General features: G+C 45.6%; 1 protein-coding gene across 4 annotated transcripts in view; it reads left to right on the top strand.

The window, feature by feature from the left end:
• The first annotated feature begins 13,017 nt into the window (after window positions 1-13,017).
• Window positions 13,018-14,319, top strand: part of Stim1 (stromal interaction molecule 1) — a 182,109-nt gene continuing 180,807 nt past the window's right edge. For all 4 annotated transcript variants that reach the window (XM_057777569.1, XM_057777568.1, XM_057777571.1 and 1 more), the window contains exon 1: window positions 13,018-14,248. In XM_057777569.1, coding sequence (XP_057633552.1) covers window positions 14,110-14,248 — 139 coding nt within the window. In that variant the 5' untranslated portion in view covers window positions 13,018-14,109. The remainder of the gene's footprint in view (window positions 14,249-14,319) is intronic.

Genomic DNA, 14,319 nt, shown 5'->3' with positions numbered 1-14,319 from the left:
GTCTCCTCTACCAACTGTTAAGTCCTTTGAGGTTGTGTCTGATTCATCTCTGTGTCCACCCACTGGGCCTGTCAGAGGCAGGTCTGAGCACACACTTGTGTGCAGTAAACATCTGTGGGATGAAGTGGCTTCAATAAATCACTAATATGTATGGAGTCGTTGGCATCCAGTGGTTTGGAGCTGCTCTGGTGTCACAGATGTGAGAGGGTCAATAAGGCCAGAAGGGTGGAGCCATCTGGAAAGGTTCTTTTGTTGTTGTTTTGCTTTGGTTTTGAGACAGGGTTTCTCTCTGTAGCCCTGGCAGTCCTGGAACTCACTATATAGACCAGGCTGGCCTCAAACTCACAGAGATCCGCCTGCCTCTGCCTCCTGAGTTTTAGGATTAAAGGTGCGCTCCACCACGGCCCAGCCTGGCTATGACTGATTTAAGAGGTGCTGCTGAACAGAGAGCACTTGAGAGACAGCACTCTAAATAGAAGCAGCACACTAAGTAACAAATACCTGCACAGTGCGGGCACCAGCTTCCTAGAGCTGGGCAGTTAAAACAGCTTTTGGTTGAATGCAGGTCCCAGTTGAATGCAGCTCTTGGCCAGGCCCACAAACTCAAGACTCAGCTCTCACAGACCTAGGGAGGGGGTGGAGTTAACCAAGAGACACATGGCAGAGGGCTCTTAGCATGTCACTTAGCAGTTTAAGATTTGATTCAGCTGGGCCATGGTGGCACATGCCTTTAATCTCATTGGGAGGCAGAAGCAGGTGAGCTCTGTGAGTTTGAGGCCAGCCTGGTCTACAAGAGTTAGTGCCAAGACAGGACCCAAAGCTACAGAGAAACCCTGTCTCGAAAAACCAAGTAATAATAATAGTAATAATAATAATGATTTGATTCATGTAGTTAGAGAACACTACAGGTTCTCAGTAAAACAGATCCAGACTGAAAATAATTTTAAAGGGGTTACAGTGTGCGTAGGTATATAAGAAAGCTGGGTGGAGGTGGTGCAGGCCCTTAATCCCAGCATTTAGGAGTCGGAGGCAGGCAGATCTCTCTGAGTTTGAGGTCAGCCTAGTTTACAGGGTGAGTTCCAAGACAGCCAGGGTTACAGAAAGAAACCCCAAAAAAACAAGAAGAAGAAGAAGAAGAAGAAGAAGAAGAAGAAGAAGAAGAAGAAGAAGAAGAAGAAGAAGAGAAGGAAATGAAAATGGATATAGATAGTTATAGGAAAAAAGAAATAGTTTAAAAATAGTTAAATAAGGGCTGGAGAGATGGCTCAGTGGTTAAGAGCATTGCCTGCTCTTCAAAAGGTCCTGAGTTCAATTCCCAGCAACCACATGGTGGCTCACAACCATCTGTAATGAGGTCTGGTGCCCTTTTCTGGCCTGCAGACATACAGACAGAATATTGTATGCATAATAAATAAATAAATATATATAAAAAAATAGTTAAATAAGCCGGGCGATGGTGGCGCATGCCTTTAATCCCAGCACTCGGGAGGCAGAGGCAGGCGGATCTCTGTGAGTTTGAGACCAGCCTGGTCTACATAGCTAGTTCCAGGACAGGCTCCAAAGCCACAGAGAAACCCTGTCTCGAAAAACCAAAAAAAAAAAAAAAAAAAAAAAAGTTAAATAAAGTCTTTTTAAAAATATTTATTTATTTTTTGTTCATTGGTGTTTTATTTCTGTGTATCTGTGTGAGGGTGTTGGAGACACTGTAACTGGAGTTACAGTCAGTTGTGAGCTGCCATGTGGGTGCTGGGAACTGAACCTGGGTCCTCTGGAAGAGTAGCCAGTGCTCTTAAGAGCTGAGCTACCTCTCCAGCTCCTTAAGTAAGGTCTTTAAAGAAAGAGTAAAGTAATATAAAAAGAATAAGCCGGCCGGGCAGTGGTGGCTCACGCCTTTAATCCCAGCACTCAGGAGGCAGAGGCAGGCGGATCTCTGGGAGTTCAAGGCCAGCCTGGTCTACAAGAGCTAGCTCCAGGACAGGCACCAAAACCACAGAGAAACGCTGTCTCGAAAAACCAAAAAAAAAAAAAAAAAAGAATAAGCCACCAGGCAATGATGGCATAGACCTTTAATCCCAGCACTTGGGGAGGCAGGGCAGGTGGATATCTGTGAATTCAAAGCCAGTCTGGTCTACAGAGCAAGTAGACCAGGACAGGTTCCAAAGCTATACAGACAAATCCTGTCTCAAACCACCAACCTCCGCAGAAAGGGAGAGAGGAAGGAAGGGAGGGAGGAGAGAGGGAGGGAAAGAGAGAGAAATAAGGAATAAGCCATGTAAAGATGGGAAATACACAGAGAGTCTGGATCCTCTATGGTGTTTTGACGACTTTGAATTTTTTGAATACTGTTGAATGGGCTGGGCAGTGGTGGTGCACGTCTTTAATCCCAGGATTTGGGAGACAGAGACAGGTGGATCTCTGTGAGTTTGAGGCTAGCCTGGTCTACAGAGTGAGCTCTGGGACAGACTCCAAAGCTACACAGAGAAAACCTTTCTTGAAAATTTTTTTTAAAAGTATTGAATACTGTTGAATGAACAGCAGCTGCTGAGAGACATGGGACTGTAAAAGGAGCTGCAGAATTAAACCAGTCTAGATACCTCAGGAATGTCTTAACTTTAAAATAGAATTCAGAGAACGTATTCTGCTGGTGGAGAGCTTATGCTTTTGTTTCCACGGGAAATGAAAGGCTGTTGACTTCTTCAACATTAATAGAGACCAAATTTGACTGAAACTCTTGGTCACAGTCATAAAGAAGTAAACCCAGGAAAACTACAATACAGGTGACGTATGTGCTGATTCCTTGACTTGGGGACAGCTCTGACACTGGATAAGACATGACAGATCTTGTTAGCTGCAGAGTCTTCATAACTTATTATTACATGCCATCATTTCATATGGCGTGGATGATGGTTTGGTCATACAGTCCAAATGGGCTTAATAGAGTTAACAGATGCTTTTTACCTGTTCACACGTAGAAAATCAACTTTAGCTGACTTGTGCATACCACACAGTCCATACTTGTGTTAATACAGATATATATGTTTGTTTGGTTTTTTTTTTTTTGGGGGGGGGGGTGTTTCCCTGTAGCTTTGGAGCCTGTCCTGGAACTTGCTCTGTAGACCAGGCTGGGTGCAAACTCACAGAGATCTGCCTGCCTCTGCCTCCCGAGTGCTGGGATTAAAGGCGTATACCACCATCGCTCGGCAAGATATACATGTTATCTTTAAAAGTTTATGTGTTGGGGACTGGAGAGATGGCCTTAGTGGTTAAGAGCACTGGCTGTTCTTCCAAAAGACCAGGGTTCAATTCCTAGCACCTAGCACCTATATGGCAGCTCACAACTGTCTGTAACTCCAGTTCTGGCATCATCACACAGACACATATGCAGGCAAGACCCCAGTGTCCATAAAATAAATAAATAAATCTTTAAAAAAAGTGTGTGTTTTCAGAAAAAAGGAACTAGATACCAATGAAGACAAGTAACCCAAGTGATCCAGCCTCCAGAATGCCTTTGTTGTGGGCATTCTGCATCCAGAACAACTTCAAAGCTGCTAGTGGAGGTGGTCCAGCCTCACACACTATCCAGCCAAGATGTCACACAAGCTACACTTTCCACTGTACATCACAGGGTGACTAAACAAGAAGTAATACCGCTAGGTCTCCCAGGACTTTACCTTTATCCCAGTTTCTCAAGGCCCCCTGAAGATGCTGTTTCTCCCAAAAAAAGAGGAAGTAATTTTAAGAATATGATGCCCACCTTCCCAAGAGGTGGTGTGAGTGGGTTTTGATTGTTTGGTGGGTTGCAAATGTTACAAATTGTTATTGATCATGGTACAGGAGGAAACTATGTAAGGGAGGTTAGGTCCAAGAATCTTTTTCTGAATAAAAAAAGGGGGCAACTGGGCAGTGGTGGCACACGCCTTTAATCCCAGCACTCGGGAGGCGGAGGAAGGCAGATCTCTGTGAGTTCAAGACCAGCCTGGTCTACAGAGCTAGTACCAGGACAGGCTCCAAAGCTACAGAGAAACCCTGTCTTGAAAAAACAAAAAAAGGGGGGAAATGGAAAGGATAGGATAAAGGGGTAGATTATTGAATCACTTTAAGCTAAAAAAAAAAACTATTAATCTCAAATAGTTTACACTGGTGTGGATTTTTATATATTGTTATAAATTTAAGGTTATTTTTGTTCTACTGTAAATATGTTTCTATTCTTGCTTAAGGTATTGTTCCTATGAAGCTCATTTAAAAATGTAATGTATAATTAAGAAATATAGGTTTGTTGTTAGTCATCTATAGTGGTCAAACTTGTAGTTATGTTAGGTATATTTTCAATGTTAAATAGAGGTATATTTTAGATAGGTAGTTTTCAAACACTTCAGAGACCTACAAAATATGGCCTTTAAGATGTTTTACTAATATAAGGCTTTTTATGACATGAGGCATGTCTACTCCTGACAGCACCAATTTACTTTGAAAAAGGATGATAGGCATCAAAGAACCTCCATATGGAGTTTGTTTTCAATGTGGTAAATTTGGCCATAATACTAACATTAGCTGTCCAAACTGGACAAGCAGGACACAAAAGAGAGTGACTGTTGAATTTTGCCAAGACAAGGTAGGACTGTCATTCAAAATTCCTGTTTCACAGAAAATTTTGTCAGTATTCTGTACCTGTAGTCTGAAGATGGATGCTCCAACAACATTGCAGAGGCATTTGGGGTGATTGTCCACTTAGCCAGAGGTCTGTGTCATTTCTTAGTTTTGGAAGTTCCTTGCTCTGCACTTCCAGTTTGATGGGGTTAAAGACTAGATAGTTATAGTTACAGTTTTTTTCCTTCTTACCAAAGTCAAAAAAGAAATTCACAAAAGAGTTATAAAGTATATAAGGTTGAGAGGCGTAAAACTTAAGTTATTTATTTAAAAAATGTTTTGAACTCTAAAAAGATAGTTTTTGGTTGGTAATACAAGTTAGGATACAACATAAATCAGCTACAAAACTCTGAACTCACCAAGACAGGATAGATAATGGAGTATTTTCTTTGAATTTGTCAATATTAATGGACTAGACATTGTGAATATAATTCTTATCTGATAATTGTTCTTATTGTGTATAGTTTTACTATGTTAGAGTTAAAACCTTTCCTTTCTGCTTACACAAAAGGGGGGAATGTTGTGAGATATTTGTGCGCTATGTGAAGATATGTTGCTGTGACTGATCTGATAAAGAGCTGAATGGTCAAGAGCTAGGCAGGAACTATAACAGGGCACTGGAGCAGAGAGAGAGAGAGAGAGAGAGGTGAGGAGGAATCTAGTCTAGATGCTCAGGAAAAGTGAGACACACAGAGGAAGCAGAATGTGCAGTATGGAAACAAAGGTAAAAAGCCACAAGGTAAAACATAGATTAATATAAATTGCTTAACTTAAGTAATAAGAGCTAGTGGGATAAGCCTACGTAAGCTAAGGCTGCGCTTTTATAATAACAATTCTATGTGTTGGCATTGAGAGTTGGACGACGGGACAGAGAAAGACCTGCCGCAGCTCAGCAGTTAAGAGTACTTGTTGCCCTTGCAGAGGAGCCTGGCTCTCACAACCATTCCAGATTCCAGGAGATATGCTGCTGTCTTTTGAACTCTGAAGGTACGGTATAATACTTACATGTAGACAAAACAGTCATACACATAAAGTAAAAAAATAAGCCGGGTGGTGGTGGCACATGACTTTAATCCCAGCACTCAGGAGGCTCCATAGCTACAGAGAAACATTGTATCGAAATACAAAATAACAAAAAAAGGGCAAAAAAAAGTCTAAAAATTAAAATTAACCAGGTAGTGGGTACACACACCTTTAATCCCAGCAAGGGGCAGAGGCAGGAGGATCTCTGTGAGTTCAAGGCCAGCCTGGTCTACAGAGCTAGTTCCAGGACAGACCCCAAATGTGCACAGAGAAACCCTGTCTCAAAAAACAAAATAATAATAATAATGATAATAAAAGTTTATAAAAGACATTAAGCAGGAAGATCTCTGAGTTGGAGGCAAGTTAAAGAATAGCTAAGGCTACATAGTTAAACCCTGTTTCAGGGAGAGAGAGACAGAGACAGAGAGACAGACAGAGACAGAGATCTTCAACAAATATTATACAAATCAGAGTATTGTAAGAGTACACGGCAGGCTGGGCAGTGATGGCTCATATTTTTAATCTCAGCACTCGGGAGGCAGAGGCAGGTGGATCTCTGTGAGTCCGAGGCCAGCCTCGTCTACAGAGTGGGTTCCAGGTTCAGGTTCCAAAGCTATATAGAGAAACCCTGTCTCAAAAAAATCAAAATAAAATAAAATAAAATAAAGAGTGCACCACAGAGATACTTTCTGAGTCACTGCTTCATTTTATTGTTTATTTATTATTTAATTATTTGAGATAGGGCTTCTCTGTGTAGCCCTGTTCTGTTGACCAGGCTGGCCTAGATCTGCTTGCTTCTGGAGTACTGGGATTAAAGGCATGTGGCACCTCCAACCGGCTTGTCTCGTTAAAGATGTGGATGACAGCTGGGCGGTGGTGACACAGGCCTTTAATCCCAGCACTCGGGAGGCAGAGGCAGGCAGATCTCTGGGAGTTCGAGGCCAGCCTGGTCTACAAGAGCTAGTTCCAGGACAGGAACCAAAGCTACAGAGAAATCCTGTCTCGAAAAATAAAAAAAAAAAAAAAAAAAAAAAAAAAAAAAAAAAAGAAAAAAGATGTGGATAACAAATGTCTTGATTAAGTAAAGTACTCTTGTGGAATGGTAAATTGACCATTGGTCATTGGTACGACAAATAAACATTAATTTCTATACCCCAGTGACGTTTTCAAGCCCCCCCCCCCTCATTTCTTATGTCAAAATGCTAGAGTTGACTTAGTACTCCTCAGATTGAAGGGTCGAGAGCCAGGGAGGAAAATGTCCTGGGTGATCTCGCCTGGGCTCTGCTGGTTTCCAAACAAGTCTTTCCACCCCAGGAACCGGTGGCCAGAGGGTTTGCTGAACATTAGCCGACTGACTATTTTACCCCTACTAGGGTAAAAACCTTAAATCTTAATCCTCCTTCATCTCTGATGTGGCTTCAGGGAACTCAGTTTTCTCTGGGCTCCTCTTGATCCCTTGGCCTTTCTCAGCCTGCCTGAGAAGTAGAGTCTGTTTCTTCATTCCTTTTTGCTATCCATATTGCTAAAGACAAATTCCTTTTCCTATTTTGTGGGCTTTGATAGCAAAGACAGGAGACAGCAGAAAGAAGTGACAAATTAAACAAAGCTCAAGTCATTGTTTTTGTCCCTCGAGGAACCCAGTAGATGGAGGGAGTGGGTACAATGATCATTCCTGGTTTTCCAGGAGAGTCCTTTCTCCCAGGTAGCTAGAACAATAGTTAACCTGTTTCTCTATAGAACACCTTTGCATTTTTGAGCTGGGTGGTACCCAGGTCACCTGGCATAATCCCTTTTTGAGAAATTCCACTTCCTCAGGAACAATTATATAGATACCTAAATAATTTAGTATTCCCTGTCTTTCTCTCTTGTTGTTGTTATTGTTTTTGTTTTTTTCTTCTCTGAGACAGGGTTTTACTGTGTAGACCAGGCTGGCCTCCAACCTGAGATCCACCTCTGCGTCTGAGTGCTGGGTCCAATGTGTGTGCCACGATGGCCTCTCTCCTCTGAGTCTCATCTTTGTCACGTACTTTCTATGTGTCCTTCAAAAAATTATAATTTTAGCATAAATTAGGTATGTGTTACACTTTTAAAATTTATATAAGAACTCCCCAAGGCAGGCAATATCTCCCTTCATTTTATAGATTAAAAACACAGCTTCCACGTAGGAAAATAGGACTTAGCAGAGTCTTAATTTAAACCTTTATAAAATGAATCAGAATTATGTAGCATCATCAGATTATTGTGGATGTTAATTTTTTAAGGCATGCTCAACAAGGAGGGGTGATAAGTTATGTTTATTTTACCTAGCACTGTATTCTCATTGTTTGTTTCATGAATATGTGTTGAAGGGATACTTAGACGCAGTGTATTTAACATAATATCTAGCCTATAAAGTTCCTATCAGCTAGGCATGATGTGTCACATACAAGTAATCCCAACCAGTGTTCAAAAGGTGGAGCCAGGAAGATCAAGTCAAGGTCATTCTTGGCTACGTAGCAAATCAAGGTTGGTCTAGGCTCAAAGTAACACCAAAATTCATTTATTTATTTTTTGAGACAGGGTTTCTCAGTAACTATGGAGCTTGCTCTTGTACACCAGCCTGGCCTGGAACTCACAGACATTTGCCTGCCTCTGCTTCCCAAGTGCTGGGATTAAAGGTGTGCACCACCACTACCCGATTTAATTTTTAAAAATTTTTTATGGTTTATTTAACTTTATTTTATGTGCATTGGCGTGAAGGTGTCATATCCCCTACAACTGGATCTTCAGACAGTGGTGAGCTGCCATGTGGGTGCTGGGAATTGAACTCAGGTCCTCTGAAAGAGCAGTTAGTGCTCTTAACCACAGAGTCATCTCTCCAGCCCCTGACTTAATTTTTAAAAAATTTAAAAAGTGCTTTCCAATATCACAGCCACCCCAATCAATCACCAAATACATCACAAATCTAGATCCTTTCTATTATTCCACTATTGCTCAGTTCAAGAAGGTGAGGAGAGATGGCTCAGGGGTGAAGAGTCCTCACTGTCCATGCAGAGGGCTCAGGTTTGGTTCCCAGAACCCACAAGGTGGTTCAAAGTCACCTGTAAGCCGGGCGGTGGTGGTGCACGCCTTTAATCCCAGCACTTGGGAGGCAGAGGCAGGCGGATCTCTGTGAGTTCGAGACCAGCCTGGTCTACAGAGCTAGTTCCAGGACAGGCTCCAAAACCACAGAGAAACCCTGTCTCGAAAAACCAAAAAAAAAAAACCAAAGTCACCTGTAAATCCAGCTTCAAGGGGCCAAATGCCCTTTTCTGGCCTCCACAGGTACCAGGCACACAGATAGTGCATAGACACACATGCAGACAAAACACTCACAAACATAAACAATAATTAAATTAACAAGGTAAGCTGGGTTTTCCATGTCCATCAGCCTGACTACCTCCCTTGTTTAGCTTCTACTTCTTCAATCTATTCTAAATTTTATCTTCAGAATGATTTGATATTTCAGGATTTAGTGAATTTTGTTGTTTTGTTTTTGAGACTGGGTTTCATGTAGCCCAGGACTGGCCTCCTATTCATTCTGTAGCTAAGGATGACTCTGACCTCCATATCCTCCTGCCTTTCCCTCCTGAGTGCTGGGATCACTGAGTACGTTATAACACCTAACATACATAGTTGATATTGGTGTAATTCTTTAATGGTTCTGATATTCTTTGTAAAGTCAATATTTATTGAGAATATTATGTTAGACACTGTTCTGATTGCTTTATATACATTAAGTCATCTACTTTTTTTTGAGACAGAATCTTACTCTGTGACCAGGCTGGCCTGGAGTTCACTCTACAGCACAGGTTGGTCTTCTGCTGACGGAGCCTTTCAAGTACTGAGATTTCAGGTCCGAGCTACCATAACTCAGCTTTAACTCATCTGAGTTTCCAGAGAAAAAGCTAAGGCCGGAGGAAGATTTCAAGGCCAGGGAGGCTGAATGATTTGTGTAGAAGTCACACATCAGAGTGAAGATATGGATGTAGGAGTCTGAAGCAGCCCACTTGCTCCTTGCCTTCCCAGACCGCGCCTCTGCACAGCCCCCTGGGTGATTACTGCACAGCATCTAGGCGATTACTCTTCTACACTTCCTCACCTCCTCTTACAACTCCCTCTCAAGACATTACCGAGTTACTAATTAGCTCTTCATATACATGGTAGGAAGTGGTTATTATGAGTAGATGCTCAGTAGAAGTTGAGTGAATGAATGAAGATTCACAGTAAGATTCAAGAAATGGGGGCTGGAGAGAGGTTGACAGCACAGGTTCCTGTACCAGAGGACCTGAGTTCAATTCTCAGCCACATGGTGGCTCACAACCATCTATGATGAGATCTGGTGCCCTCTTCTGGAGTGCAAGCATACATACAGAACACTGTACATAGTAAATAAATCTTAGAAAACAAACAAACAAACAAAAGATTGCAAGGCCAGCCTGGTCTACAGAGCTAGTTCCAGGACAGCAAGGGCTACACAGAGAAATCCTGTCTTGAAAAATAAAAAAAAAAAACCTGGGTGGTGGTGGCACACGCCTTTAATCCCAGCACTCGGGAGGCAGAGGCAGGTGGATCTCTATGAAAGAAGTGGGGGTTAGCAGCTGGAGAGATGGCTCAGTGGTTAAGAGCCCTTGCTCTGCTCTCCCAGAGGACCCTGGCTGCTGTGGGCAGGACCAGGCATGAACTCAGTGCACACAATTCAGTGCACACACATTCAGGCAAGCAGAAAACCCATATACATAAAATAAAATAAATAAACCCAAGAAAAAGAGAATGAAAGAAGTGGAGCTCAGAGGCAGAGGCAGGCAGATCTGCGTGAGTCTAAGACTAGTCTAAGACTGGTCTGCAGAGAGAGTTCAGTCTCCAGAGTCAACACAATAGGAGATGAGAACTGACTCCCAAAAGTTGTCTTCTGACCTTCACAGGTTATGCCATGGTTCCCGTGGGTGAGTATACACACGCACACACACACACACACACACACACACACACACACACACACACACACACACACTCACAATGTATTAGAGGCTGGAGACATGGCTCAGTGGTTAAGAACATTTACCTCTCTTGCAGGGGACCGGAGTTCAGTTCTTAGCACCCACACTGGGTGGCTCATAACTTTCTGTAACCCAGCTCCCAGCAATCGGATTCCCTCTTTTGGCCTCTGCAGGCACCAACACACATGTGGCATACTACAGATATATAATCAAATAAAAATAAATCTTTAAAAAACAGTTCTGTTTGAAGAAACAGAGTTAAGCAGCCATAACATGGTCATTTCTCAGTAAAAACTTTACTTCCTATTTGGACACCAGGGAGCGCCATTACTAACGCATTCCAGACAAGGATTGCTAAACCTTTCTAGGCATATCTAGAACGATTGTGTGTGTGTGTGTGTGTGTGTGTGTGTGTGTAGGGTGCTGTGAGTGGAACCTTTTATTTTTTGTCTGCTTTCAAATCTGTAGCTCCACCACTCCCTATTACTCCTACCTAGTCACTCAGTTATATTACATACTTGTTCATTTTTGCAACTTGAGTTTGAGATCTGGCTCGGAACGGAGTAGAATCTAGGTCAGGGGTTTGCCTTTTGTTCTGGCCAATTTTCCAGCACACAGCTGTCACTCAATAAATATTTGAGTGATCAAATGAACTAACATTTACCAGCAAGCTTTATTAAGTATTTATGATGTGCAGGGTGCACAGGGACAATGACCTCTGGGACTCACAGTCACAACTGTAGTGGGAGGGGCACATATGTTTATGATCTGAAGTGTGATTCAGGTAGCAGTTTCTTTTTTTCTTTCTTTTCCTTTTATTTTGTGACAGGGTTTCTCTGTGTAGCCCTGGCTGTCCTGGAACTCCCTCTATAGACCAGGCTGGCCTTGAACTCACAGATCTGCTTGCACCTGCCTCCTGGGTGCTGGGACTGAAGGTGTGTGCCGTCTCTGCCTGACTGGTAGCGGTTTCTTTTAAAAGATTTTTTACATTTACTTGTGGTGTATGTGGAGGTTAAAGGACAGCTTGTGGAGGTAAGTTCTCGTAGGATGTGGGTTGTAGGACTGGAATTCAGGTCACCTTGGTCCTCTTGTTGACTTTAAGTTGGCTTTTTTTTTCTTTTTTTGGTTTTTTTAGACAAGAGCTCTGGAACTCATTTTTAGACCAGGCCTTGGATCCTCCTGCCTCTGTTCCCCTAAGTGCTGGGATTAAAGGTGTGAGCCACCACCACTGGACTAGGTTGGCCTATCTAAGGAGCCATTCAACCGTAGCTAGACTAAGAAGAGGTTAACTTAATTGGTGGGGTGGGTGTGGGGGAAGTAGGGTGAGAAGGGTTTCGGGTAGAAGAAACAACAGACGCAAGGGCTCTGAAGCCTGTTTGATGTGTTTGGAAACTTCCTGAAGGCCCATGGATTGTAGAGCAGTTATTCAGCTTGTCTGAGGTTCTGCGTTTGACCCATTACATTGCAAAAGTACACATACACACACACACACACACACAAAAGAAAGAAAAAGACTAGTGTGGTGGGAGCTTTGAAAAGTGGGGAGAGTGGTAGCAGATGACGTCGGACGTGTATTTTTATATCCACAGCCTAACCCTTAAGCCAGGCAGCTGTTGGGCAAATCCGTGTTCTGGTCTTCAAAGGGCTTGCTTAGAACAGAAGCTGGTTTATCACTGTCAGAAGAGGGACTGGGTCTAATCCAGTCTCCTGCCTCCTGTGCCAAGGACGGAGGTAGGGCACGAGGTTTCAGTAAAGTTCTGCTGACGGTAAGCTTGAGAAGAGAACAGGAAGTATAGGCTTTGTTGAAGGAAGCCCGGGCGGGGTTCTCTGTTTTGGGGGCACGGATTCTCAAGTCGCTGCCACCTCCTCTAACAGAATCAGAGATGGGAGAGAGAGTGAGGAACTGGCCACAGGCTTTAACTGATAAACCTCAAGAGGGTGGGGGCTTGAGGAACGGGTAGGAAAACGTGTTGCAAGAGCCACGCAAGAGCATCTGACATAGATCAGTGTATTAGGAAGGTAGATGGACCTTTTAGGCTACCTGCCGGTGAAATATTACCTACAGTGGGATGGACATTTCATTGTGCTTTTCGGTACAATTTCTTCTGTAAACACTTGTAGCTCCAATGGGCTTGGGTAGGGGCTCCTCTTCTCTTCTCTAGTAAGGGTCATGGCCACCTAGGAACTAGTCCTGCCTGCAGTACTTAGATGTGGCCACCAGGGATCGCTGCGTACGGGAGACAGGAAGCGCGGGTTCCTGAGCCGCAGAAAGGCGGAAGCCGATTGGTTACGAGGCGCGTCGAAAGGGCGGAGCCCGGGAGTCGGGAGTTGGGGGCTGGGAGCGCGCCCCTGGGCCGAGCCCGACGGGACTGTAGTCCCCTCAGGCGGCTCCCGGTTGGTTATCGTGGTGCCAGGTTTCTGTGCAACCTGGCTGTACAGTGGAGCCCGGGGAGCAGCGCCGCGGCCCAGGGATCCGGGCAGGGCAGTCGCTGTCACCTCCGTCGCAGGCCTGAGTTACCTGAGCAACTGCGTGTCGGGGGCTCGCCCGCGGGCGGGCGTTAGATCGGGAGGCTGGGGTGCGCACGGCAGAGGCCGACGCCCCATCCTTGGCGCGGGGCCGCGGTCCTGACGACCAGCAGCGCAGGCCGGGTCCCCACGAGACCCCGCCGATTGCTGTGGGCTCCGGCCTGCCGTCTCCAACAGGTTATTCCGGGATAAGCCGGCTCTGGGGCGGGCCCGGGCTTCGCTGGGGGCCGGGCGGCGCGGGGCGGGCCGGCGGTAGAGCACGCCTCCGCCCACCTCGGGCCCGCCCCGCGCCGCCCTCCCGCCCTCCCCAGAGCCGCTGTCCCGGGCCTGGCCCGTGCGCGTCCGCCTGCTGCACCGGGGCACCGGCAGCCGCAGAGGTACGGGACAGGGCGGAGGTGTTGACCTCTGATCCCGGAGCCATCTGTGTCCGCTGGGGCCTGCAGGTCGCACGCTGAAGCCCTAGCTGCTGCCGCTCACCGCTGGCCCGCGGGGCGAGGTCAGGTGCCCCCCTTCTTTCTCCTCCCTTCTCTCCCTCCCCCACCTCGGTGCGGGCGGGAGATCCTGCCCGCCTCCTCCCGCAGGGGTGCAGCAGGCTGCGGAGCTGACAGCGGCCCCACAGCCACCCTGCCCAAACTCTCCGGAAGCAGCTAGAGCTCAGGCCGCCGGAGCCCCGGCAGGACCCACTGTTGGACCGGAGGCTCTGGTCCTTCTGCGCCCAAACTTGGAGCGCTTGACCTTCGGTTGTCGGAGGAGGCAAGCCCGCAGGTGGCTGTGCAGCTGCGGTGCCGCGAGGCGTCTTGCCTGGGAATAGTCGGCTGCATTCCCTGACTCTGGGATTTGCTTCTGGGATCCAAAGGTGTCTACATCAGGCGCATGTTGACTGAGACCTACAGTCATGGATGTGTGCGCCCGTCTTGCCCTGTGGCTTCTTTGGGGTCTCCTCCTGCATCAGGGCCAGAGCCTCAGCCATACTCACAGCGAGAAGAATACAGGAGCCGGCACCGGGACGACTTCAGAGGAGTCCGCTGAAGCAGGTAAGGCCTTGCTGCTGCGGGCTGGACTGGGCTGGAAGCTTGACTGACTCAACACTGAGTGGCCCGAAGTG

The sequence above is a fragment of the Chionomys nivalis genome, chromosome 8 (genome assembly GCF_950005125.1).
Source record: "Chionomys nivalis chromosome 8, mChiNiv1.1, whole genome shotgun sequence".
Lineage (NCBI taxonomy): Eukaryota > Metazoa > Chordata > Mammalia > Rodentia > Cricetidae > Chionomys > Chionomys nivalis.
The sequence above is the reverse complement of the archived record's forward strand: the minus strand, read 5'-3'. Positions and strand labels throughout refer to the sequence as shown.